Genomic DNA, 19684 nt, shown 5'->3' with positions numbered 1-19684 from the left:
GATAGGTGCGACGACGAGCGAAGCGAGTTTAGGATAATACACTAATCAATAGTTGTGTTAGGTGAACTGCGACCAAAATAGTGCATCAGAACCGACATATTTTTATTGTACGATATTGATTCATATTAAAATAAGAAAAGTTATCCAAATTAGGTATGCGAATGGTTAGAAAACCTACCAGCAAAATAAAGCTATTGAAAAATAAATATAAAAGGAAAATATCCAAATTGTTTAGTAATGCTTCCGGGGAAGGCAGCTAATGAGAAAAAATAATGTGGTAAATATTGCGAACCAATGGAAAAATCAATTCTGGTAAAATTCGATTTTAGGGAAATTATCGTCACACTCCTTTTTCCACTCGTCTCGGTTTGTGATAATTAGCCAGTTCCTCAAAATGAGTCCAAATTATCGCGCCATCGCCGACGAGGTTTACCGGCTCCTTGGTTCGACTCGTGGGGCTCCCACTCCGTGGTTATCTTTGCCTCCTCCGGCATTTTAGGTTCGAGTCTGCCCTTGCAAATATAATCTAGTTTCCGTATTTTGTTTTATTGCCTTTTATTAAAACGTGCAATAGTTCATAATTACGACTAATTGTGTGTTTGCGCCCTCGCTGTAGTAAGCATGGGAAATTAGAAACTGCAAGAGATTGGTAAATATCTTCTAAAAAAACATGCAATATCGGGTTAAGAATGGCATTGACTAAAATATCAAATATACCTACTTTTAGCACGTTGTTCTGTCGGCTATTATTGATGGCAATTATCAATTTTAAGTTGTCCATGGCAACCATGAATGCCGTGGTTCAATCAGCTGAGCGTGCCTATGTAATGAGTATACAGAATAATAATATAAGCTCCCCGGATCCTATCTGTCCCACCGTTGCAATATGCAGTCGTCAACTAAAGTATCGGGGCAGGACGGCTGGGGGCAGGATGTGTGCTGACACTGCCGACGTAATCAATCAGATGATGGACCCTTTTCAGCATTATAAGTGAGCGTTTTCCTACTCCTCCCTCCTCCGGCCTCCATGTGCGATTTAAACATTAAGTCTGAAAAGGACTTTGCAGTCAAATCGGAATAAAATTAATGCTTTTCTGGCCGATGATTCCTTTAGTGTTTTGTATCGTCACACTGTGCGTAGTGCACAGTGGGTACTTCTGACCCCGTCTGGTGTTGCGGGTGTCCATTGGCGACGGTAATTGCTTACCATCTGTCTGCCTCCGCGTCCTATATCATAAAAAACTTAAATAATATTTGGGCGTTTTCCAACAATGCACACATTTTTCGTTTACACCTTGTGACTAGTATTATGAATAATACATAATTCTAGGTCAATTCAAAACATGTGACACATATTATTATGATTGCATTGACTTTGAAACGTGACTTCAAAACTCGTTACTGGTCTTCTAAAGGACCAATGACTACTCTTAGTCGTTAATATAAAATCCCGTAAAAATTGTTAAGAAACTCATTAAATAGATAAGTAGAGCTTTATTCTCGGTAGTGGTTTAAGTTAACGCTAAGCAATCAATTTTGTGGCAGTTACAGTTAGGCAGCTGTCCGATCGAACTAGTAAAGTAATTGTTAAGATTATATCGCACAATAGAGATTAATTTGGACGTTCTATGTGGGCGGTGCAAAAACTTAAAGTTTTGTCCGGTTTTCTTTACCTGGTTGAATTGTCAGAAGTGGCTCTGCAAACGCATACCTACCAGTTTAACAACACTAACATAAAAGAGGATAGCGACTGGCCCTCATTCAGTCAGGCCTCGAGTCTCTCCACGTACCGACGTAGCGCGCCGCTGGCGACGACACACACTACTCGAAATTCTGTTTAAAACTCCTGTTATTTTAAATTAGTGACCATATACCCAATTCCATTTAGACAATCCGCAATAATAACCAGACGACGAACGAGTTTCCAAAATACCATTTGTGTTTGCAGTAAGGATTTCACGGACGGTGAGTTAAGTTATTTTTTTTATTTAAGTAATCATCTTTATATATTTTCCGTCTACTTAAGACTGCGAGCTTTGTTGTTATAATTGGTTGTAATTGACCTTATATAATGATGGATATATTCGTTCTAATTAACCGGTAGCTTTGTTATGATATTCTTCTTGCTTTGTAAAGTAGCTAACTAAAGAGCAGCGCCAGTTTCAATTTACCGGACGCTGTTTTCACATAAAACTCGACCTGCCATTGTTTTAACCTGGTTTGACTACATGAATTAACTGCCTGTGTTAGGTCAACTTGTGTAATACAGAAGTATATATATGGCTGTGTGTGTTACCGTTCGCTGCCACCAATCATCAACATCATGCACGCTTTCTAATTTACTGTGACGAATATTTTCCTAAAAACACACATTTACTACTAAGTATACATATAGCTTATATAATGTTTTATTTAAAAATAATTTTAGATAAATGGTACCTAAGTAAGTTTGTAATTTTGTTGTCAACCACGTAGACTGCGTTTTGTGTCTCGTAAAAAACATATAGGTTTGCATACCTACGGGTACTCTCAACATTATGTTTAGGTACATATATTTTTGTACTTCATTAGTATTAAATACATTGATCGATAATAGGGTTTAATTTCGAGGTAGCGTCATCTATACTATACTTACAGGAATGGATTTTTAATAAAATTACGAATTACTTACAGTTAAAACACAGCTACAACAATTTTACATGAATTCAACTGGCCATAATTCTTGAAATATTTTGTGCTGATCTTTTAACTTATGAATATGATCTTGATCCCAGAAAAAATAAGATTAATTAATATTCCTACTTACAATTAGGTGGGGTATACATATATTATAGGTACGTATTTATAATTATAACATAGATTTACGTAGGTAAAATAAAATAGCGCATAATTATAGAATCAGACGAGCAGCGATTTTGATAGCCCACACTGTTTTGCCCACAGTGTTATATTTGAACGTCATAGTTTTATATAAGTTTGACGTTTAAAATAACACTTGCACAATCTAGGCTATCAAAATCGCTAGGCCTAACTCTAACGATTTAAACATTTTAATTTCTTGTTGGTACTATGCCTACGTAGGGGCCATAGGAAGTGTTTTCTTAAAATGTCTCAACCTTTTCCATCATATAATTTTCAAAGTCCCTATGCATTTGTAAATGCATACATGGTGTGTCTGACCATGGGGCTTTAAATCCAGGGCTTGATTTTACTCGCTAAACTGAGCTACTTTTACTATGGGGCCAACCATAAGATCGGGGAAAAAATTTTGGCTTTTCCATAGAAAACGTCGACATCTAATCAGCCAAAATGTATGAAAAAGTAAAAAATATTTTCGGGATTTCGGGGTTGGTGCTATAGTAAAAGTAGCTCAGTTTAGCGAGTAGAATTGAGCCCTGGATTTAAAGCCCCATGGTCAGACACACACTGTATATTTAGTTTGTTTTCCATTATAATTAAAACAGGCCACTTTATATAGAAAAATATTTTAAGTAGGTAATCCGTTTTTTTCGTTTCACAATTGATTATGATAACGTACCTGCGCCAAAGAAGGTCCGCTTCTTAAGCTTGATCACTTTCAATATTCTATACTTTTATAAGTGTGAATGAGTAAAAGTTTTGCTTATATACTAAAATAAACTAAGATACATTTATCTAACCTATCAAAATAATCAAACTCCAATAACACACACCACACACACCTATAACTCCAGTAACTGCAATAAGTCAATAACATAACAAACATTATCTAACATATACTCGTCCGTACCTATGCGGGTTCGGCTACGCACATCTTTGCACACTTATCTAGTAGATAAATTATAGCATCAGCCGCGTTCTCATATCGACATCATTTTATTATATTCGTTGTGCTCGTGAAACTCGCGTAAGTCTTGAGAACCAAGATACGCAATGCCGAGTAGTTTAGACAAATCAGCAGGATTACGTCCATGTCGGTAAAGAAGGACTGTCACTCACTGTGAGAATAGTTCTTAACTCTGGTTCATATATGTTAAACGTAAAGCAGGAAAATTTGTATGAGCACACAATATTACGGTGACAATTCGTTTGACTGTCATCGTAATATAATTGGTCCTTCTAACCGGATAACAGACTTGTTGCATGGGCCTACTATAGTATTTTTTCTACTCCCGTACTTTTATACTTGGTCAAGCAGATCTTGCCAGTAGAAAAAGGCGGCAAATTTGAAAAATGCAGGCGCGAAGGGATAGCGTCTCATAGAAAATTTAAATTTCGCGCCTTTTTCTACTGACAAGATTTGCTTGACCATCTATATTTGTCATTTAAAGGGTCTTGCACAGACCTCTAAAACCCTACCTTATATTAGTTGTCATAGACCGGGAGATAGTGACACATTTTACTGGGTCATTTGTACCAGTATGGCGGTTCGTCAGGGGTCTAAGTACGTAATGAACGAAATAAAAATGATGGTCATAGCGCTGGTACCGGCGGCCCAACCGCCGGTGCAATACTTCTCCGGTGTGACTTACAGCCCGCCATACTGAGGCGAACACATTAATTAAAAAAAAAACAATTAAATCATTTGTGCCAAGCTAATTTTTGCACAGGTGATCATCGTCGAGCAGCCATTCATGGACATCACCATGCCATACTTTTCGGATGGTTCCAAATGGCCGCCATACCGCCGCCGCAAAGGAGTAAATTTTTTTTTATTGCTATACGATTTGTACCATCTTGTAATTTTTTTTCAAGACTTTCTGTGTGATCATAAATGGAAATCTCATAATGCCATACCTGTAGGAGGTGGCAAATGTGTACAATATTTTTTTTTTCAAGTATGGTGCCCCTTTTTCCCCCTATTAGAAGTATGGCAAATATAATAATGGTCACATTGCATCATATAATTTCCAAAAATCCAAATGCCATACTGGTACAACTCGTCAAAAAATTGTTTTTTGTTTTAAGTCTTGGCTTAAGTCTCACAGTCGCCCGCCCCGTAGTTATAATCTGAAATATTTTTTTACGTATAATTGTATCCAAACAAACAGAATATGATGATGCCATGCTGTAAAAAATTATTTTACGTATACATAGTCGTATTTTTGAAACGTGTCGATTAAATAAGTTTTTCAAGTATGGCAGCACTTTTTCCCCCTACTATAAGTATGGCAATTATAATAACGGTCACATTTTATCAAATACTTTGCAAAAATTTAAATGCAATACTGGTACAAATCGTTTAGCAAAAAAAAATTAACTCCTTTGCGGCGGTATGGCGGCCATTTGGAACCGTCCGAAGAGTATGGCATGGTGATGTCCATGAATGGCTGCTCGACGATGATCACCTGTGCAAAAATTAGCTTGGCACAAATGGTTGAATTGTTTTTTTTTAAATTAATGTGTTCGCCTCAGTATGGCGGGCTGTAAGTCACACCGGAGAAGTATGGCATTACGCCACCGCCTACTTCTTTTTTATGGACTATCGGAAAATACGAGGATTTTTGTGGAACAAATCGTTCGACACTCGTATTTTATCCGACACGCTCGACTAACGCCCACGCGATTGGGCCGCCGGTACCAGCGCTACGACCATCATTTTTCTTTCCTTCATTACGTGCTTAGACCCCTGACGAACCGCCATACTGGTACAAATGACCCAGTAAAATGTGTCACTATCTCCCGGTCTATCAAGACAAGTTTTTAGTCTATTCCCCAAAAAAGAATTTGTGCATACATGCGTTATCTTTTTGGCGATTTTAAGATATGATGTACTTCATGTAATGACCACTTAAAAAATATTGAATGAAATACAGTGTTGCCAACCTTATTTTAAATGTCATCTCTGACAAATAAGTGAACCATACCCTCCATTTTTTCTACTTCGTGAATTAAAAAGATTTGTTAAATTTTCAATTTTATTTCAAAGTAAGTACTCGGTAGTAGAAAAAGTAGGTATTGTATGCAACGTTGTTTAACTGAGTCAAAAAATACTCGTGGCGTCTTTATTAACAATTTTCGGCTTCGCCTCAAATTGTTACTCACGCCACTCGCCTTTTATGACCTCTCTTAAACAACGGTTGCATAAAATACTATTTCAAACTCGAAGGGTACACGATAACGATAATAGATGTCAATGCAATACAATTTTGCGAAATTTGGCATATTTGGGTTATAAATTGTATGGAGATAACATCTATCATTGTACCCTTCCGGGGAAAAATACTATAACAAATAATGTAAATAAATAGCTATGCAGTTGGAACTTAAGTGGCGTTTTTGTTCCCTCGAATACTGCTGTTGTGTAGTGTTTAATTGATATTCCGTTAACGCAGCACTGTCCGTGGAGGATCTTATGCAAGCGTTACGTATGTGTATGGCCTCATTGTATCTTGAAAAACCATCCGCTTTGAGAGAATTCGTCACCCTCGAATAGGAATAATATATATTTACATAAAATCCCGCAACATATTTGAAACGGTTAGGAACAACCATTGCAATCTAATGCTAATATCCATTCTTGGAAAATCCTCTGACCTTTGGAAAATTATAATTCAGTCTGGAGGATTATTGCGACTCATATAAGATCATTTTGATTTGGCTTAGCTTGGAATAGATAGGTATTTCTGATATGAATAAGCAGATTTTGAAAGAAATTGCGAATATATTTCATTGTTTGTTTTTTCACGGTACTAAGTACTGTTGGAACAATATGCGAAGATTCTTTTAAATGCTGTTTCTTAGAATAACACTGACACTGTTTACGGTCCGGTATTGTGTAATATATGTGCCGGTGAGCCGGTGACGCGGCGGACTTTCTCTGCGAGAGTCGGTTCAGCTCACTGACGAGGGAAATCCGTGGCTCATGAACAGCATTGTTCGATTGTATATCTGCCCGACAGCGGGATTTCCTCTGACGTACGACTGACCTTATCTCAGAAAACCAGTCTTACGATGTTGCGATGTCTACATAAACAAACTATGCTCCTATGCTATCATAGGATTAATTGCATATTTAAAATGCATGTGCATAAACATAAACTATAACATAAACTAGCTGAACTTAAGGTATGTACTTAGAATAAGATACATTTTCCATTGGTAATTTTATTATTTAAGGATCATCGACGGATAAATACGTATAGAAAATCATCGTCATCTCCCAACCAGGCTTCCACAATCAACAATTTATTATAAGTAGGTACCTAGTTATACATTCGGTACATACAGTAAGTTCAGTGGTTGTGTTGTCGGTATTCGTTATGAAACGCTGGATATGGACAGATGTGAAATTAGTCATTCACTACTTATTGATTACATTTAGGTATATTCTAGAACATGATTGTATTAGATCTAAGTTATGTAAATGCGCATACAAGTTTTTCAAGTCTATATTCAATACACAGGGTGGATGAACGTTTGTAAATCTGACTGTGGTAATGAAAATACATTCTGCCTTATTTGTACAGTCATGAGCAGGCGGGTGAAATGTTTAACTGCTTTTGTGCTTTTGTTCTTTGTCTCTTCTTGGCGTGATTTGAGAATACCTACTTATTAATAAGAGAATTAATATTGTTACATGTGATCATAGTATTCATAGTAAACACCGTAATCTTCTACTAATGAGTCTACTTTGTACTTTGTACTACCCAACAAACAAAATATCCTTATAAAATTAAATCTAAATTTAAATACTTTATAAAGTATTTAAATGTTTAGTTCCCAGCTGTCCCGTGAATCACTCAGTGCAGATACCTAAGATTAAGTAATAAAGTGGCGGATATACAATTGACCTTGTTTATTAAACGTCTGTTCTGGAAAGTACTCTACAGTTCAATCACTACACCTTATAATACAAAGTCCGCAGCCGCGTCTGTCTGTTTGTATGTTTGTTCGCGATAAACTTAAAAACTACTGAACGGATTTTCATGCGGTTTTCACCTATCAACAGAGTGATTCCGCTTACTGCGGGGGGTCGCTTATTGTGGAATTCTGTTGTCACTACAGAATTAAAAAGGAGGCTCACGGTATGTGGTTTTTGCTGGAGAGAGCTCGCTTACAGACAGTCCACAAAGAAATTATTGATTAAATTGGACAATGCTGCATGTATTTACAACAGACACTTACAAGATGAGATGACATTGATAGCCGTTTGATGAGGGCGTGGCGGGACGGCGCGGCGTGCGCCCCCCGCCGCGTGGGGCTCACGGTGCTGCGCCGACGCCGGCACTCGTCTCACAGAGAAAGCGTGGTGAAAACCGCTCACCCGAGATACCTACTAACCTCTCGGTTGTCATTGTCCAGCTCAACAGGGTTATGGATTTATAATACAACCTTACATGCTACTCGTGTCAGCTGGAAGTGTATAGCTTTATGATAGTGATCATGACAAATTATTTAAGCCAAATAGTGTCATGTTAAAACAATATCGGTAATTACTTACCAATAATGACAAGCCAGAGAAATACATTACGTATAGATACATGCAAAGAGCATTTGTCACTGCTGAGTCAATAATAGTGATTCAGGATACATTAATTTTGTCAAGAGTCTTGGGATCATGGGTTTTTAAGTTAGCAATATACTCGAATAAAATTTAAAAAACATTAAATTGTTGACGATCACTTATGAATGGTATACTTTTTACACGTAGGCAGAGCTAAAGCATAGTTCTGACTAGTGCTGACTACGTACCTTTGACATATAATATGTCGTACACTAAAAATATTTTTGTCTCTTCTGTTCTGTACAGACTACAGATCAAGGATAAGCCCGTCCGAAGTCTGATATCTGGTTTACCTCTATATCTGTCATACCACCCCTGACGTAGTGTTGGATTAGCGGTAGATAGCGATTAGCATTAGGTAATAGGTATAGATACCCCACAGTAAGGGGTCTATTGCTTAAATTAAAATTATTATCCATTGTTACAGATCCATCATGTTAAAAATAGTAGCCCTCGGGTTGCTTGTAATTTCGACGGTGACTGGTCAATGCTTCTACAAAGATGATTCAACTAAGAAGCTGGATCCTGAAGCTCGCACGTCTCTCTACAGGGGCCAATTGGAGTTCACCCTAAATTTGTTTAACTCCATTAACGATGCGTATCCCACCGACAACATATTCTTTTCGCCGTTCTCTGTGTACCACTCTCTACTGCTGGCTTACTTTTCTGCTGGAGGTCAGACGGAAGCGTCTCTGAAGGAGTCACTACAGATAGCGAAATCTTTGGTAAGAAGAAATAAAGAAGCCTCTACTCTACTGTCTTAATCGTTTTACCACAATTTTGTAATTTATCATCTACAGGACTGTTACTTTCTACCTACTCATTTAATCTGTAATTATTAAATCGCATACTAATGCCTTTATATAGTGTGTAAACTAATGAAATCCTTGCATGTTCTAGGATAAAATCAATTTGATAACAGCGTACAAGGTAGACCGGCGGTCCCGCCTGATGAACAACAATAGCGACAGCTACGAGTTCACCAGCGCCAACAAATTGTTCGTCGATGAAACGCTCGACGTCAGGCAGTGCTTGCTGGACATCTTCGAGAACGAACTAGAGAGACTTGTAAGTGAATGTGTTTAAAGGCCACTTGCACCATCGCTCTAACCCGGGGTTAAGCGGTTAAACCGTTAACCCGGTGTCAAATTGTACTGGTAACCATGGTAACTCCAGGTTTAACCGGTTAACCCCGGGCTAGTGGAATGGTGCAAGTGGCACTAAAAAGCTAAATACTGTTGTTTAGAGTGTCAGACTTGGTGACGTGTATTGTTTATCATCAGTTTAGTTTGGACTTTCCTATGAAGTAATGTTTTGTTTTAATTAGCTAGGTAACCAAAGCATACTTAATCGAAATTGTTACAGCTATAAACATTCCCCACAAGTGCAACGCAATTATGCACGGTTTTTAGCAATAGTTGTTTACAATCTAGGTACATTGCCTTTGTGAATATTCATACATTAACGTAAATAATTGTATTGGTTGTAATTTACAGAATTTCCACGAGATGCCCTCGGAATCACGCGAGCACATTAACAAGTGGGTGGCCGCGGTGACTAAGAACCACATCCAGACGTTGATCCCCGAGGACGGCATCACGCACACCACCAAGCTGGTGCTCGCCAACGCCGCTTACTTCAAAGGCGTCTGGGCCTCTAAATTCCCCGCAGAAAGGACCAAGAAAGAGGCATTCTTTGTTTCCGAAACTCGTCAAACGCTGGCGCCGTTTATGAAGCAGAAAGGCACTTTCCATTTCAGTAAGTTATTGTACGAGTAGGTACCTGCTCTTGAACGATTTCCTCAAATTTCTATGAATGCATTGTTCTCTAATAGCAACTTGCAAAAAAGAATTTACAATGCATAATATGGTAATAGGTAATTCGCACATGTATCGTAAAACATTTTACAGACTTTACAGTACATATGGCCCTTTAAACTTTAGACATACGCTCTAAAAGTGCTATTTTACGCACTAGTGCGGGAAAATAGGACCATAATATGTACTTACTGTAAAGAACTATTTCGGTTTCATCAGAATCCTCATGACGCTGTTTCTAGTATACACGTATCTCATGACACATTTGAGGAACTAATAAAATGATTAAATACTAGACAATAGACAATTTGTTATCAGTCTGTAGACATTTTTAAAGTTAAATATTTAAGATACTAATTTATTTGCTAGTGGTGAGCGAAGACCTCGGCGCGCAGATTCTGGAGCTGCCCTACAAAGGGAACGACATCAGCATGTACATTCTCCTGCCGCCCTACTCTATGAAGGAAGGTTAGTTATCTATGTATTTCAGTTTATTTGAATAATTTCGTTATACTGGTTATACCTACCTAATGGTAACGCGGTTAGCATAATTTATTTGGTTCATACCTAATACGAAATAAGCGATTCCGGGAGTTCCATATTCCAGATAGGCAAAATGTATAGAACATTTTTTGTGTTGTTACATTTCTGCATTCTACTTATTCTTCAATTTACCAAGTTCATAGTGTGTAGTCTGTGGCATGTGTAGTTGTTGTTTTTCCAGGAATGCAAAACAAATGATATTTACATACGTACGGCACATTTTTCTTCGTCTCTGGATAGGTATTTAAAAATAGTAGACCCTGCTGGGCACAATATGGGACACAATAAGCTCGAAATAAATAAAAGTAAACTCTATTATACCTACTGTCAATTATTTATAATTTAAACGATGCAGATTGCATTATTGCATTGCATTGCATATTGCAGACGAATTATTGCATGCGCCGATGGGTAGATAATGTATATAAAAAAAAAAATATTCGAACCATAGTGGCCATAGTCATGCAATACTGTATTGCATGACTATGGCCACTATGGTTCGAATAATTTAAATATCTGTAACAGATATTTTCACCTTTCACCACACCAGCTCATAAAGGTTCACTTTATTCGTCAAAAACTGATTACGAAGATGCATTTCAGTCACAAGAGTGGCAAAGTAATTAGATGCAAACTTTGAGTTGTTTCCTCATGTTGGGTGGTGGAATTGACTTTTAAGTGCTTTCATTTGGGTTTTAATTTGTAATAGGGTACATCGCCAATTACTAGCCACCCCCCAATTACTGGCCACCTATACTAAAATGAATTCTGTGTATAGGTGAATAGAATTCATTTTTGTAAGAGGCGGCCAGTTATTGAACGAGTGGGTTGTGGATAAATTTCAGTTACTGGCCATTTTCCTTATACTGAAAATGAGTTTTATTTATCTGTAAATAGAATTCATTTTTGGAATAGGTGGCCAGTAATTGAAAAGTGGCTAATAATTGGATTTTCGTACCTTATATACTAAAATGAACTTTGTTCACCTATAAATAGAAATCAAATTAAGTGGCCAGTAATTGGGGGGTGGCTAGTAATTGGCGATGTACCCTATACAGTTTGCATTTTTCACGCGTTGGTGTGCTGGTGAAATAAAATTGTGTTTCACTCGTTAGCAAACTCTGTTTACCCTCGTGCCTTGTATCTTTCGCTTGTTCGGGTATCAAATAACAAACTTGGTCCCTTTTAAATCAAATAACCATTTTCATTTTGCTAAGTACCTAAGTAAGAGTTGATTTGTTACAGGCGTGAAGAACATCATAGCCAACCTGACGCCCGAGCGACTGGCCGCCGTGGTGGAGGAAAGCTACATGGGCCGCGAGGTCATCGTCGAGATACCCAAGTTCACCGTTGAGAAGAGCCTGCCCCTGAGGCCTGTAAGTACTTGAGTCAGACTGAGAAAAGTCTGCAGGGATGTTAATAATAGCCCATGCCGTGCAAGTGTAATTTTACACGTCAATCTTCTATGAAATAATGACGTATAAATAACACTTGCACTGCGTGGACTATCAAAATCGCTGCTTACTTTTCTTGGTCTATTTCTATACGATATACTATATATACGACTCTTGCTGTTAAACTTTTAAATTGCGTTATCAAAAAATGTCAAGGATTTTGTTTCATTTAAATAAAGTAAGGACGGTCAGTGATTGTGATTGATGTTGGATTAGGCGTACACAAGTTATTTTTTTTGTGTGTTGCCACTTCTTCAGATTTAACTTAGATTGTCACCGAAAACTAGTGCCATAATAATTAATAATATAAGCTTACCCTTGTGTTATGTTGAGCGGGGTTCCTTTTTTATTATCGTCTGTTTATAAAGTGTAACACTTATAACATATGTACCTAACTATTTTTAAATTAGTAGGTAATTATAATAACTAAGTAGGTAAGTATACTTATGGAGAAATTTAGAGGAACGCAAAAAAGGTTTAGTTACCTACTTGATTACAGCACCTAAAGTAAAATCCTAATTTTTTTAGGTAAATCATATTTATTGACACATTAAGGAGCAAATAAATATAAATATAGTAATATAACTTTTTTTTGCGATCCTCTATGAGTATCTCTCTGTCCATAATTTTATAACGTCAAATAAATATATATTCTTTCTACCCTTCTAAAATATGTAGTTTTGTACAAGACTATTGAAGGTTACATGTTGTTTTGGTTCAGATCTTGGAGACTCTGGGAGTTGGCGACTTGTTTAACAGTACCTCCGACTTCACGACACTGACGGACGACCATGTCAGCTTCGACGACGCCATTCACAAGGCTAAGATCCAAATCGATGAAGAAGGTAATGAGACCTTAATATTATACATTCTGTCCACTCGTACCGCTGCACCCCTAAAGCGGGCTCGGTTACTGCTTTTCACGTCTAAAAGAGTAACCTATTTTTGCAACGTTTTTGCAGTATTTAAGTGTGTAAACTATAAGCATCATAAGTTTAAGTGCCACCACTCCTGCGCTCTGTCAAGAGTTAGCTTGGACTGACTAAAACGTTTTGCTTTCACGTTGTCAAAAGTTGCGTCACTTGTTGTTATCCTGTAATATAATGTACTATAACATTTATTTATTTATTATTGCCGAGCGAATCTAATACCTTTAAACGAGCAATTCTTGTTTTATATAAATTTCGGGGATGTCGGCTCTAACGATTTCGATGAAATTTGCTATATAGGGGGTTCGGAGTAGAAAAATCGATCTAGCTAGGTCTTATCGCTGGAAAAACGCATTTTTGAGTTCTTATATGTTTTCTGAGCAAAGCTCGGTCTCCCAGATATTCGTATATACCTAATATGAGCGGACGTACATGCGCTGACCGCTACAGTCGGACCAAGCTAACTCTGCGTGGCATTTGCTGAGCTCATCACAAACGTCATGAAATATGATGTTTATAATGAAACATCCGTACGTTGTTCTGTCAAAGTCGGTGCATACTTAGCATATTTATATAGACTCTATAAATGGTCCATAACCTGGACCGCTTTGTCATGAGTTGTTGGTGTAGTTGAAAAATTCTGAAGTGATTTTTTCGGCTCAAACCTAACGGCTAGCTTCCAAATTCCTACCAAATGAAAAGAACAAGCCCGTGAAAAAAACTATTTTACAGTACATATGGTCCTATTTTTCCGCACTAGTGCGTAAAATAGCACTTTTCGTGCGATGTCAAAAGTTTAAAGGGCCATATGTACTGTAAAACGTTGTACGATACACGTGCGAATAGATAATTCGCAACTCGTGTCGATTTAAAACACTCCCTTCGGTCGTGTTTTAATTTATCGCCACTCGTTTCGAATTTTCTCTTTTACGCACTTGTATCGTAAATAACTATTATAGTACAATAGTTTAACAGATCAAGGTTTGAGCAAAAAAACAAACACTTACCTATAGCATAAGAACCCACTATAAATGTAGAGAGCACTCCTAAATACACACAACATGCTAACACTGCAATGCGATTTTGAAAACCAATTACATAATTTATATTTAACTGTCAGATATTTTTTTAGAACTCGTATATAGTCAGACCAAGCTAACTCGGCAGCGATTTTGATAGCACAGACTGAGCAAGTGTTATTTACACGTAATAGTTTACTCTCGTAATAGAAGCTCGTTGGGTTTGTCTAACATTTTGTGTTTCACTCGGTAGCAAAGTTTAGCCCTCGTGCTTTGAACCACTCGCTTCGCTTGTAGTTTGGAACCTTCGCTTGATCGGTTATCTCTCTCTCTCGCTACCCTTATATTAAGGGATTAAACAACAACTTTGCCAACTTGTAAGACAATAGTAATTTGTTTTACAAGGGGGCATAGTTTTTGTAAAACAATAGTTACCTATCTGTTTTACAAGGGGGCAAAGTTGTTGTTTTGGACTATACTTCGTTTTTTTAGCATTAGAAATAATGTAAGACAATCTTGATGTGTCTTTTTATTGAAAAACACTTTTTAAAAATAAGTCACGGCAAATATGTAACAATTATGAATCTAATACGATCATTTATATTCTTCTGCTTTCATGTAATAGTTCCTGATTTAAAAAAAGTGTTTTTCAATTAAAAGACATGACAAGATGGCTTACCTTCTTTTTCTTTCTAATGCAAAAAAACGAACTACGTATAGTGTAGGAGTAAGTTGAGTAATTTAAGCTACTTATTCTTGTAACAATGTTTATTATCATGTGTTATTTACCTAGTAGGTATACTATAAGTTGACCTCGGTTGCCGCAGGGACCGTGGCAGCAGCGGCGACGGCCATCTTCGGGTTCCGGTCGTCGCGGCCCGCGGAGCCCACCCGCTTCGTGGCCAACTTTCCCTTCGTGTACCTGGTGTACGAGCGCCCCACCAACTCCATCCTCTTCATGGGCGTCTACAGGGACCCTAAGAAGTAAACAACACACTTGGTACAGAAGTCCTGTTTATTTTTGCGTTTTCTTAGACCTATAGTTTAGTAACTATTTAATTTGTATACTCAGACAATGAGCTCTACGCTGTAGTATTGCATGGTGTTTTTCCAACCCCTTGCCATTGAACTAATCAGGATATTGTGAAATAAATGCATGTTCCATAGTAAACTTCGAAGTCTACTTGGCCGACATTTATTTGCGATTATTGGGAGTTGGTTCATATAGTGAGTATTTTTATAAGCTACCTTAACAGGTTTTGGAAAAACGAACTGTATATTTTTTTGCAGCATACCGTACTGTTTATCACTACCATAATATATATTAAATCTCTCTTTCTACTATGTATATCGGAGAAATACCATGTGTATGTCCAGGATATAAAGTATAAACAGTGTAGTGCTGATACAATTTCTGTGTCTAGCTAGACCTTGAAGTCATAATTAACACGTTTTCAACATGTTGTCAGGAATTTGCAAACTGATTAGTGATAACTAAATATCCCGCATGCATGGCAGAATCATTGTTTTTCACAGTATGGCATTAATACTCGCTCTAGTACCATTAAGGGGTTGTAGTTTAAAATAACAGCAACGTCGCGCGGGTGCACGGGTCACGAAGGCGCCTCAAACTGTAGGTAGAATCCGCCTCACGCGCCCACGTCAGTCCGTCAGCGGCGCTCACACTACTCTTCGTTAACCCGCTCGCCCGCTCCGTGCACACGCGCGACGTCGCGGACGCCCAAAATATAATATGTATTGAATACAATTTTATCGGTCAGATTGAATTAATATTTGATAAACTCATGTAGGTAGTTTCTAGGTTAATACAATAATTAAAATCTATCTTATCTTAACAGATAATATTTTCATCTAAATTAAATAATCAGGATTGGATTTAGTTGACTGGTGATTTTTTAATTTAATTAAGTACCCGTCGGGAACGATTTAGTCCCTAAGAAATTGTTTGATTTAACTTTATTTCGATTTAATTAGAGATTAATCATGAGTGTTAGATTTATAGTTGAATTTTAAACATGAATGTCCAACTTTGACTACTAAGTAGGTAGGTATATTTTCACCTAGCGCTGTGACACTTATCATTATCACTACACCTTATAAAACAAAGTCCTTTATTATGTCTGTCTGTTTGTGTATGTATGTTCGCGACAATCTCAGAAACTACTGAACGGATTTTCATGCAGTTTTCACCTATCAATAGCGATTCTTGAGGAAGGTTAAGTGTCTGATTGTAATTTGTTAAGGTTTTGTGTAGCTGAACAGTGAGAAGCCGGGGCAGATCAGGAGTTAGTGTTGTACTTACATATTTGGAAGACTGGAACTCGTCTGTATTGGCAGGTCAGTAGTTAAAACTACTTACAAATTTATAAGCCTACAAATCAAGACAAGAAAAAAGACTTTATACTTACCCGAGAATAGAGCCACGATTTTAACCTACATACAGTACAACCCATTTCCTGATTTTAACAAAATTTGTAGAGTGTTCTGTTCGTATTTTTTAGTTAGAATTAGAAAGAACTTGAAAGAGGGTAAGCGATCTTGACATGTCTTTTAATTGAAAAACGCTTTTTAAAAATCAATAACTATTATTTATGAAAGCAGAAAAATATAAATGATCGTATTAGATTCATAATTGTTAGATATTTGCCGTAACCTATTTTTAAAATGTGTTTTTCAATTAAAAGATACATCAAGATTGTTTACCTCATTTCTAATGCTAAAAAAACGAACTATAATTCTCGTCATGTAATTTAAACGAATAAACTCATTTCTTACTTGTATTAGGCATATGTATGTTACTAATAAAATAATATATGTAGTTTTAAGGTTTATTATGTATATCATTATTTGTAATGAGTAAGAATTCAGTTGAGACGTAAGTTTAATGTAAAAATAATTTATTGGAAATTAATTGAATATTTTATTGAATACCCTACCCTACATGCAGATATTGTAATTTCTATCATTTCGATCATTTTTTTCTTCTCGCTTTAGTTTTTTTTATTAAATATTATAAATAAATTACTATAGGTAACTAAGTACTAAAATTTTCGGACCTTAGGTAAGTGTGATGATTGTGTACCTAAATTGAAATCTGCCAGGCAGTCCAAGATGGCGATTATAAAGAGCCTGTGGTTGTGGAATGCTCAGTTCTAATTTAGGGAGCCTCGCGGACCAAATAAATTTTTTTACCATTTATTTATTAAATTTTCCACTTTGACCTCAAACTCGTATGATTATAGTATATAGTGTCCGACCGAAACTTTTTTGCCGAAATCGTAACCGAAACCGAAGGTTCGGTTTTGACTCAGTTTCGACCGAAACCGAAACTTTTATAGACGTGTTGAAATTGTTGAAAAAATGGTCGATATAGATTTTAGACATAGGTATGAACAATGAAACCACCTATAATTCGTGCAGTAGGTAAAAAAAAAACCTACCAAGTACATGTCGGATCAGGCCTATTTTAATTTAAAAAGACTAGAGTTAGCTAAGATCTGATTTACCTACATGCCGAAGCCGGCTGAAACCGAAAACTCGGACGGGTTATTAGGTGTATGGCTTTTTAGATACCAATTTGGGGCTAGGCTGATCTATGTAAGATGTCCACCGATATTTATTTATTTACTTAATTAAAATTCAACACATTCGGGCCATGATTTCGGTATCTTTTTAAATTAGATTTTTTATAGAACGAATTATTTTTAGTACCTGCCTATTACATACCTATATTATCTTGGAGGATCCTACTTTTTTGTTGAACAACATAATATGTATAATGTTGTTAAAATACAGTAAAATAGATATTAACTGAATTATCTATTACAAAAAAAAGATAAAAACGCGTAATAAAAATACGTAGTACCTACTTAATTTTATTTTTCACAGACAGTTTCCTCCTCAGGTACTATGTCTCGCAGATAGAGGTGCGAATTTGCTAGGCACCTTACTCGTACTAATGCTTTTCTGGCCTCGTTGCCAACGTAATTTAATAAACTTAGGACCGATATGTCATAAAATATCCAACCGTTTAGCGTCTCATAGTTTACCAGACCTTACGAAATGCAATAACCTGCTTAAGATTTATGTCTCGAGTTGCAAGCTCGGAGATGCAGAGAACGAAACAATTTTAATTAAACATATTGCGCTTACATTTGTTAGTGGAAAATGATTTTGGATAGACCAGGATTTGCATAAACATTTAGCTATCGATGTATAAAGCACGAATAACCGGTTGTTAAATAATATTCGTTATGATCTACCGCATTGCTGTGTTTCTCTCACGTACCTGTGTATATTTGATTTACCTTACGCTCGTTCGTTGTATACTCTAAATGATCTCGTATTAAACATTATGTTCATATCTCCACTCAATCATCGTTAGAATCAATACCATTAATCTTCTGAACGCGGAAGATAAAGTCTGCGATGAATGGTAGTGCAGATGCTGCTATCGGTACAGCATGGGAAACTTTAGTAGGTATCCACTGCATAATCAATGAGACAAACGTTTTGACATCTTCGCTTTATCAATAACTGGATGGGTGCTATAGGTAGGTGTATAAATACAAAATAAAGTCTATTAAGTCTAGTTACGGTCTGGGTAGCAAACTTTTATTATATTTATTCGCTACTACTGTGTTGAACCTGTTTTTTAACAAATTCACTGCCAGACAAGAAAATAAACAGCACTATAGGCGCCCGCTAGGCGGGTTGGCAATAACGATCAACCTACAGTCTGCAAAAAAGAGTAGATATGAAAAAGTGGCAATACTGTAATGTCGCCCCTTTTAACTCAATCTAAGAAAACGGGACGACACTACAGTACTGCCACTTTTTAATTTCTACTCATTTTTGTCAGAGTATAGTTATAATAAATAAAAGGCTCGCGAGCGCCTATTAGGCGGGCGCCAGTTCTGTGCCGATTGATTCATAATCAGAACCAAAAATCTTGATGACGTCGAGGGTTCCGTACAAATTTAACTTATTTTTTATTAATTTTTTACAAATTTATAGTTATCAGATTTTTCCCGATCCTAAAATTCACGGGTAAAAGATTGTAATTGATTATTTCATTAAATTGATATTAAACGGCAATACTGCTTTAAAGTAATGTTTATGCTGTAAATTCTAGTTATATAAACTGTTCTTTATAGGACTTCGCGTTAGCCAAGTGCATGGGTAGTAGGTAGCATAGCATAAAGCTGCACCCTAGGAAAAGTAATAAATAAGAATAGTGGATTTTATAGAATATCCACTATCTACGACTCATAACGGACTATTTTAATTCCCATCCGTTAGTTAGGGTCGGTTGCACCAAACTGTTCGTATCGTTAAAGAGTTCGCTAAATTTTTATGTATGGAAAGTTTCATAGCAAAGCGCTGGGGCGCGCCGGTTGACGTTGATCAGTCTGTC

At 36.8% G+C, this 19684-nt stretch overlaps 1 protein-coding gene across 1 annotated transcript; it reads left to right on the top strand.

The window, feature by feature from the left end:
* The first annotated feature begins 1690 nt into the window (after positions 1-1690).
* Positions 1691-17179, top strand: LOC134679081 (serine protease inhibitor 88Ea-like). The gene is made up of 8 exons (XM_063537927.1): positions 1691-1965; positions 8913-9210; positions 9386-9553; positions 9982-10243; positions 10672-10770; positions 12091-12221; positions 13021-13144; positions 15075-17179. The coding sequence occupies exons 2-8, from the start codon at positions 8920-8922 to the stop codon at positions 15233-15235; spliced, it is 1236 nt and encodes a 411-aa protein (XP_063393997.1). The 5' UTR covers positions 1691-1965; positions 8913-8919; the 3' UTR covers positions 15236-17179.
* The last annotated feature ends 2505 nt before the right edge of the window (positions 17180-19684 follow it).

The sequence above is a fragment of the Cydia fagiglandana genome, chromosome Z (genome assembly GCF_963556715.1).
Source record: "Cydia fagiglandana chromosome Z, ilCydFagi1.1, whole genome shotgun sequence".
Classification (NCBI taxonomy): Eukaryota; Metazoa; Arthropoda; class Insecta; order Lepidoptera; family Tortricidae; genus Cydia; species Cydia fagiglandana.
This window is presented reverse-complemented; position numbering and strand designations above follow the sequence as displayed.

Bases quoted from the DNA above. Each gene is read 5' to 3' on its own strand.
- LOC134679081 (XM_063537927.1), top strand. From the start codon at position 8,920: ATGTTAAAAATAGTAGCCCTCGGGTTGCTTGTAATTTCGACGGTGACT. The intron at 12,222-13,020 runs GTAAGTACTTGA...GTTTTGGTTCAG, and splicing joins AGAGCCTGCCCCTGAGGCCT to ATCTTGGAGACTCTGGGAGT. The intron at 13,145-15,074 runs GTAATGAGACCT...CGGTTGCCGCAG, and splicing joins GATCCAAATCGATGAAGAAG to GGACCGTGGCAGCAGCGGCG.